This window comes from Bombus impatiens, unplaced genomic scaffold, assembly GCF_000188095.3.
Source record: "Bombus impatiens unplaced genomic scaffold, BIMP_2.2 scf_0406, whole genome shotgun sequence".
NCBI lineage: Eukaryota > Metazoa > Arthropoda > Insecta > Hymenoptera > Apidae > Bombus > Bombus impatiens.
Genome location: NT_176825.1, coordinates 897,181 through 906,487, shown reverse-complemented (window position 1 = coordinate 906,487; position 9,307 = coordinate 897,181). Strand labels below are relative to the sequence as shown.

General features: G+C 46.8%; 1 protein-coding gene across 1 annotated transcript in view; it reads left to right on the top strand.

The window, feature by feature from the left end:
- LOC100748410 (probable JmjC domain-containing histone demethylation protein 2C) overlaps positions 1–9,307 on the top strand; it is a 242,142-nt gene that overhangs the window by 147,265 nt on the left and 85,570 nt on the right. Inside the window, 1 exon segment of the mRNA XM_024368213.2 lies at positions 1–184. This exon segment is cut by the window's left edge and continues 62 nt beyond it. Within this exon segment, the coding sequence (XP_024223981.2) occupies positions 1–184 (184 nt within the window).

Below are 9,307 nucleotides of genomic sequence, written 5' to 3'. Positions count from 1 at the left end.
CAGCCGCTGCAACTGCTCCACCGGTCGGCTACCAGAATCCCGCACCACCACCTGGACATCATCATCCCGCCGTTGCGTCTGAAATGCTCTGGAGGTCGCAGAGGTACCCGCCGCTACCGCACTCGTTGCTCGGACCTGCTCAACCCACTCCCGAGGAGATCGTCGAGAGAGAGAGGATGCTTCGGTGAGTTTTAACTCTATTTTCACTTACGAGATTTACGACGTTCTCTCGACGAAATACGATTTACGATAGGATGATGCGAGCTCGTCGAATTGCCCTTATTCAAATTGCATAAAATCGGCTCTTCTACCTGATTTAGAAGATGCGATAAAACAACGTCTTCGTTGTATCCATCGCCAACCCTACTAATTTACCTATTGTCTGTGAAACTACGCTCTCTTTTATCCCTGAACCAGTAAACCACTTCAAAGTTTCGTGCGCAACTTTTCGATAAACATAGCAATCACTGTCGTCAATACCGTCAAAGCGATTTCCGAAACGTCGAAGGACTCGCACTCTCTGGCACGGCCATCGACAACGACAGAGAAGCTAGCGGGGCGATTTTTCGATTCGCTTGGCTCGGTTTCAATAGCGGCGCTGTTTTTGCACCTTGCGTGCATTCCGCTCGGTCAGGAAACGAAATGCCATCAGGGAAGTGAATGTCTCTCGAAGGCAGCTGCGTGCAACGTTTCTTACCCGACCTCAGCCTTTCGAGCGTTCTTTGTTTGCTCTCTCGCGTGACTGCCGACTATAAGGGGGAGGAGACGAAAAAGTAGCCAGGGTGGAAGGAGACGGACGTGGCAGTGTCTACCTGTCTGCGTTTCCGGACGGCAGCTGCTACTTGCTGCCAACTTCCGTTGGATGATCGCGATAAGATGCTGTTACCGATCGAATCCATTCAACGGTTTTGCTACCGAACCAATGACCCGAAATTCCTCGCTTTCCGATATAAATAAAACAAGCCTAGATCGTTCACTGACTCGAACGTCGACGAACTTCCCTCTCGGGGTCGAACGGTTCAAGACCACTCGGTGAAGTTTGACGGTGAACTTCTTCGCTCGAGAATACCAAACTTCAGCTTGTTGTCCTATCGTCAGCGTCTTTTTAACTCGTTGTAGGTTAACGTATTCGCGAATCCTCGGAATTCTTTTTTTCATGAAAAATCCTGTTATTTCGAACGTACTTGCACAATATCCAGCGTTTGCCCGTCCAAAATTATCTTACCGAAATTGAGCTAAAATGCAGCAGTTGCGTCTGTGGCCAAATACTTCATTCGCGTAAAATATGCAAAAGTAGTAAAAGTCAAGTACGTAGGTCGAATACTAAAAGCGATTATTTGAACACTACGTTTTATTAATATCTATCGAAATATAATCTTCATTTCAAGTAGACTTTAAGAATCAACGCGATACGTGTGCGTATCGGTAGCAGCGAGTGTATTAAAACGTGAAGATTTCCAAACGTGCCTTTCAACGAATCGTCTACGAAAAGAAAAAATGCAACCTTCTAAAAATATTTGCTTGCAAAGTTTACGGATGGACTTTATGACGTAAACGCGTATGTTTAAAGATCTGAAGCCTCATATCTGGCGCAAGGAAGAAGAGGGTGTCCCGGTCGACAAGCTACCGCGATCACGCGTTCTTCCGCGACATTGGTATTGAACAGCGCCCTTCGTTTGTTGGTTTGTTCCTGGCAGCTTCGACGAAAATAAACCAGTCCTCGAGTACATACCACAGATCGCTTTCGGGTCGTTTATTTATGTCAGCGAAAGCACCAAATATCCCACGAAACTCTGGAGAATGAGATCGTTGGTTGGAAAAGTGGCGTAACGGAGGCAAAGGAATCGTCGTCGCGTAAATTCGTTTCATCACAGTGTCGAAATCGTGTCGTTCGTCCTACGCACACTTTTCGCCGCCTATCACCGACTTAACGACGCGCGTCATCGAGTAAATTGCCTCACAGTCATAGGTCCTGGCAATTTTAAGCTATCAGAATCGTATTTGCGTCTCAAGTCGAGCGTAAATAAATTTTCTCTTCTGTTTTGTGCGAAGACATTGATCTGGATCTGTAGTTGCTGGCAAAAGTGTCCGCTTGACTATTTCGTATCGGATATGCGAAATACAATTTCTATTGCAATAAATATTTCTAAAATGACAAATTACTTTCGCTCGTCTCTTTCTTTTTCTCTGTTTTCTGGTCTTCTGGTAGTCCTGTAATAAAGTACAGCAAGAAATAACGTCGACGGGTATTTTTGCGGCCAACTGTACAACTCGACGATTTCTTCGTGTTGTCGTAAACAAGCTAATTCTCGAGCAAACGAACAAGTACGTACATAAATCGAGAGAAGGCAGGCTAATAATTAACAACGGGTCGATCTTAGAGCTCCTTCTGCTACAAAACAAGTTGATATCGTCCTGTTGCGAATGATTGCACGCTACAAAACCGTGTTGCAACAGCAGGACCTACCGCCGCTCTAAACCTCCTGCTTCGTTAAATTGGTTTCGTGCATATTCCTAGGCACGTTAATTCAGCTCGTGCCTTATCCTTGAATAATTTTTCCAGCAAGATCGGCAAGCACGCGTATCCAAGATAGATCGTTCGCACGAGGCCCAGATCTCGGCCGATTGCAGCCTGTATTTTCCAATGTCACGCGAGATCTTCATTAGGCTGGATGATGTTCATGTCGGCCGCTGCGGAACGCACCGTGCCGCACTCGAAACTCGAACGAACGAGCCGTATACTTTCTCGATAGTTTCGTTACTTTTCGTGCATCGTAGATCACGACTCCTCACGTGAGCCACGAAACTTCACCGTGCCGATCTTTATCGCCAGGAGGCGATCGACAAACCTGAGTACGAGCGTGTTATAGCGGTGCAGCGCGTGAAATTCAGCAGATTCCTGGAAGGATGCGGCGGAGAGTGGTTAGACGTTGCGGAGTTAACTCCGCCTCGTATCAGCCGTGTTCTACGACGAAGATTTAATTAACGGCGCGAAGTTGAGAGTATGGTTACGACCCGAGCGAAACTCGGACTACTTTCGCTTCACTCTCTCTCTCTCTCTTCCCTCCTCCTCTTTTCTATACCGTGGAAGCTGAGAGGCGCCCTTTCTGCTTGGAAATTTCGGTAACGAGCTTCCGTTCCCCTGCTTCGAATTAACGCGACGATTCGAAACTGTCGGTGGCGCAGTTGCGGTATCGAGCCAAGTGGCCGGGCACAACGATCGAACAAACACACTGCGGCAAAACATCGCGTAGTTTCGCCCTTTTTCCTCCGACGAGCGCATAGCCTTGCTGTTATTCTGCTCCAAATACGACCGATTACGTGGCTCCTACGTGTAACTGGCGCGATTTAACGCTTATGCAAGTTCTTCCCTCCTAAAGCTTTCCGTGAGCAGAAAGGAGGCGATCGACGATTCGTGGCGACAGAAACTGGCATTTGGGCACAAGGTCAGGCTACTTGTCTTTTTATCTTCTTCTTCTCGCGCACATCTTCTTCTTCCACTTGTTCTTGCATGCTGGAAGACCTCGTCCAAGACCGTTCGCTAACCGGTACGGAGGGAAAGGAATGCTCGCCAGGAAGCTATAAAAATACGTAGCCAGGCTGCAGTAGTAAGAAAAGACCACCGGTGCTCTCCCCGGTGTACAGTACCACCAGTCTCGTCAAGGATCGCATCTGCATAGAAATATGGTCTCGCTACTGGTCGTTGGCAGTTTTTCCTAAATTGTTTCTCCCTGCTACGCTCTCTCTCCTCCTCCTGCCACTTGGTAATACGCCTCGTTCCATTGAACGGGTTCTCGTTTGGCTACCTTGGAGCACGTTACGGCCAATCGCGTTCACGCTTATCCGCGCGATACGCGTTCGTTGATCCTGCGCCGTTTCGTCTCCTTTCATTCTCACGTTCAAATTTTCCAGCGTTCACGACGTTACGAAGGATCTGTCGCGGATAGAATCGATTCACAGACGCGTAACTCGTTGCACGCTACACGATAAACACTGTTAGAATTTAATCTTGGAATTGAGATTAATAATCTGTGGAAGACACGATGTTTGTGTTGAAATAATATAATGTGATATTTATTAAACAATTGTTACAATGAATATAAGTAAGTATCGTGGAATGTAGACAGTTGGCTAGTTATTCACAGACTGACTGGCTTAGTGACCCATGGCCCTTGCAAAGGTTTAGAACCCCACTCCCTATGCAGTAAGAAGTGTGACCTGTGTGGGTGTCTGTGTGGCGTCACATGTGCCACAGAACCTTCTAGTAGCTTCTCGACGTGCCCATCGAGAATGTTCTATCCATATCCTCGCGCTTCTTCCGGCGAATTCTCGAAAGAGCATGCACGTGCCTAGCCGTCGTGCTGCATCTCACGAACGCACGCTAGTGAGGATATCGCTGGGCAACGAAGGGAAGAAAATCCGTACGATCAATCACCTCATCTGCATGCGATTGATATCGTTGTATTCCAACAAACACGAAGAAGTTTAATTACGTGGCGAAATATCACAGCAGCGAGAAGAAGCGCACGATGGAACAAAATGGTTGGAAGTCGAAAATGCTGCGTTCGTTGAACGTAGCTGGCCTCTGCATTGTCCTTTCGCCTCTTTGACGATTCGAATGAGTTCATTACGCAACCAATTGGTATCCATCACGCGCACACTTTCTTCTTTCGTTTGTTCGGCTCGGGATGCCATTGAACACCGCGGACGAGCAATTTATCTCGAGGTCATCGCGTTATCGTCTCTCACGGGCTGACGGGGGACACGTTCAAAGGCCATGTGGGCGAAACACAGACAATGATGGCCAGTCGTTATGCGGTTCACGTGGCACACGTCCATCAACGCGGATGGTTTGCACGCTGGTCACGCACACGCGTGCAAAATCTCCCTCTCGCTCCCTCTATCGATGTCTCGCGCTCCTTTCTCTTCGCTTGTAATTACCTGCCTATTGGCGCTTGTCGCGCTGTGAATAAGCCGAATCCGTTGCCAGATTATACGCCACCGTGAAAGCTAGCTAGAAAGCTGGCCAAAATCCAAATGTTGAAATTCAGTTTTAAAGACAGAAAGAAATTGAAACTGGAAAGAAAATAGTTTTGGCTATGTCTCGCGAGTCTGCGGTTACCTTTGATTATTTTACCGGGAGACCGCGGAAATAGCCGGCGTTTATTGTCTATCCGTCTGCTAATTCTGTCGGAGGGAAATACGCGAGGAAATTTCGAGCTGCCTGGTTTTTTACGGCCACGCTGTTTTTACACTCGTGACGCGAGAAGTTGCTGCCAGTAACAATGCTTATTGACGTTATCTGGAACGTGTATCTACTGGTGTACCTTTCATAAGCGACCGTCTATTTTCTCGAGACCAGCATGCGCTAATAAACGTCTTTTTCTCCGACCTCTAACCACGTACGTAGTTGGAAAAACCTTGCCAAGTCTGGCCGGATCGTCGCGAACAAACGACTATTAATTAAATTACTCGACTCGGTTACCGCTTATTGTTACGGCTAACGTTGTCTTTCGTTTCTCTCAACCAGAGAATAGCAAAATACTGCCTGCGATAGAAACGAATTCTTCAAAGCAACACTGTCTTCTTTCAACGATTTTGACACGAGTATCGTAACGAGCAAACACGTCGTTCTCGATGCATTTATTTTCACATCGTACGGACGATATTCTCCGGTAGATACGAATATCTCAATCTTGAAGATACAAAACGTCGATAAATGATTGTTTAGAAGCTCGCGGAAAACGATAGAAGTGATATTTTCTAGGCTTCGAAGTTAGCGAGCCGAGTTCTCGGATCAAGGACAGATATCGTTTTATTATCTGACGGAGAAGGTTCGCAGAAGCTATTTGGAAAAAGAAGTAAAAAAAAATAAACGAGGGAAGAAAAGGTAGAAGACAGTGGAAGAGACCTATTGCGAAGTTAATAGGGTGAACGTGGAGGGAAAGAGGAAATTCAGCGTGTAACCGATTCCGAAGGTTCGTTCAGCTCGATTGAACTCTCCCATGTCGAGAGAAAAATCAGCGTTGCGCCAATGACTTCCTATTTCCTTCTACGTGGGCTCTATTCGGGTCAGTGACTTAACGAGTGGAATCCAGCCTCGAGACCGTATTCTCGGCTCGAAATCGTGTACACAAATAGCCCGGCGTATAATAATGCGCGGGATATATAGCTCATCTGCTATAATTGAAGCGACGTTCTGGTAGAAACGCGCCGGATCAGACATAAATATTTGATCCTGAAACGTTGCCTGATCTCGAGCGATGCGGAGCATGCGACAGCGCTATTAACGATTCTCAACGTGTTTCATCTGCTGCAATTTTAATTAACCATCTATGCCGACTAATTAATTAAAACTCTTATCGCGCCGTGTTAAACCGAAAAACGTAAACCAGAGCAACGCCGAGAAAAAGAATTTGTTCATCGTATACGCAAAGACGAAATCGAAAGCAGTTGACATCGATAAAATCACTGTTTTCGATTTTCCTCCGCTTGGTAAATTTTTTATCAAGAAGACCGAACGATGCAATGGCGAGTGCTCGTGGGTAACGATCCATCCTGCACAGTCAGCAAAGGAAAATGAAGCGGTGGTTTCTAATTCGAGAGACCATTAGAAAGACGAGCGTGCCATCCAACCCTTTCTTTGGTGGTGGAAAGAGGAGAGAGGAGAGAGGGCTAGGTCGAGGCTTTTCACGAGTGGAAGAACGCGCAACGAGATTTGCGTGGCCGAGAGCCATAAAACGCGTCACGCACACGTGATGCACGCGCGCTCCTTCCTCGCGCTCGCGTGCTCGTCCGTGTGGATGCCTAACTGCGTGTTCCTCCGAGTGGCTGAAGTGGCGAGCCCATTAGCGTGGATCATAAAGGTCCTCAACCTAGTGAGTCACCACGGGTCAATAATTACTAGCGAGGACCACGCGATGCTCCTCCGTGCTCTTCTCTCTTCTATCCAATGTATTCAGAACGATCCATCGCGAAACCAAGTTGCTTCAATTGCGTCGATGAAAGAACCATGTGAAGACGTTTTGCGCGATTTTTTCCTCTCGTCGCGTAACGACGATTAAACGTTCGCCAATGTCTGCTTCGATTCTGCTACTCGGCAAATTGTCATCCACGTTGAACAAACTGTTCGCTAAGCTTCGGCTTAATCTATCGAGGGACAGATTCCAAGGTCGGATACTTGGTCTTGGGATTTTGATTAACTGGAAAACGCCGTCATCTGGCTCGCACGTATTGGCACGGTGCGTGTCGCACGCAATCCTTATAACAGGTTACGTCGTCCACGAAGACGACTAGCTCCTGATGACGTGTCAGTGGCAGGTGTGCGTCACGTGAAACTTCGTGCACCCAATGCATTATATTTAGAACTCGCGTCTCTCCCTTTTCTCTTCGGTTGCTATTGGAAGAAACGTTGCAGGAGACAAGTGGCGCGTTACGAGTCGTTAGCGGTTAATTCTTGCCATTAGCGTGTTTCGTGATACGCGTGGCGTCGTTAAATGCGATCGCCGTTTTTTCCGAAATATTCCGCTTCGAAGGAACACGACAATGATCTTCCACCAAAAGCACATTGATTCTTAGTACCTTTCCGACCGAAGTTGTCCGCTCGGATTTCTGCCGAATACTTTTGTTCCGATACACGAAGAATTTTTAGGATCTCGGTCGTATTTTCTATCGTGTATATGCTACAAAATACTGATTCTATCAAAAACCTGTACATCCCTATTCGATATCTTGAAACGTGGCTTCCAAAGGATTTCAAACATGCCAGTCAAAGAACACTGTGCATCGAGCGATCCGACATTTATCGCCATTTTATTGGCCTTTTTACGCCGGCCTCCGATTCCATACAACAAAGGCGAATAAATATTTATCATGGCGAAACACGTGGCACGACTATTTCCCGTGGTACGTGTCGTTCGCACAGAAAGCCGCTTTAAAAGCTTTAACTGCGATTTTCCAGCGGCCTGTCGCTCGACAAAAATATAAATAGGAATCAAGATATAATTCGCCCTGTGTGTGCGTTAACAAAGAACGGTATTGTGGACGGTATCGTGGAAATTTCTCAATACGGTTGGCTCGATAATTGTTAATTGCAGAGGCACGCGATCGAGCGTTTAGCCTGGCGCGAACGTCTGTTTACGCGAACCGTCACGCTTGCTCGACTTTAATCGACGAGAGGGCTCTGACTCTCTTCGGTCCAGCTTTTTCGAACGAGAGTAACGACGGCCCGGGCATTTTTTACGAGGAAAGTAAAACGGAACGGCCCATAAAACCGTGCGCGGCCCCGCAATTCCATCTCTCTTCGGCTCCAGCCTGAAATCGCATAAACTTTGCAACAAACTTCCTCATCGCGCATCTCCCTTCTCTCCTCATCCTCTCCTTGTGCCGCGTTCCACGGGTAAAGTTAACGAAACGATCGTGTCGGAGAGAAGGTGGAACGCCGTTTAACGGCGGCAAGCTTTACGACCACTGGGGTGTCTGGACTTTCAGGAATTTTTCAACTTCGAAACTGCGTAGATTATTCTTGCTATCCGAGCGTTAACATTCTCGTGGTCGACGACATATTAGTCCTTGCTTTAGTAGAGTTTTAGACACGGTGGAACCTCGTTTATTCGAACCAGTCAAGGGACACAGTAATTCGATAATAAATTCGATAAAGAAAAAGCTTCAAAAGTTCTCCTCTCTGTCCATTCTCACTAGCGAATCGAACCAACGTTGGCCGAATTTTACGTGTCGTAAATTACGAGTCATTGGTGTGTATCGATAGATAGCCTTGCGCGACGTTAACTAGCTCGAGGTTAAAAGAAACGAAACTTTACGAATCGCAAGTCACCTGATTATGCCATTTCATGTAAAAATGTTGTAAAACAGTGGTCCCACGTATAACTTGCAACTTGTCGAATTAGTAGCAGCGATAAATCGGCAAATTGTTGCGCCAGATTTCTCATGTTGGGAAATTCGTTTCCGCGACGCGTTCAGCCCTTCCTTCTTCCATGTGTATGTGATTTATTCACGATACAAGTAAACTTTGACTTATAGACATTCAACTTGGAATTTGTACATTCGAGACTGATAATCAACTTATTCGTATTGTAGTACCGTGGACGAAAGGCCTAAGAGCTTTAAACAATGTCGCGAGACAACCGAAGTGCCGACAGGCCCAACAATGTATCGTCGGTTCTTCGATCGAATAGTTTCGCGGAAAAGCCCTGCGTGACTCTGGCCATGAGCGGTTGCGGAACACGTGCGTGCTGGGGCTAAGACAAAAGACAAAATTGTTGACTGCCGTGTCACCCATATTCGGGTG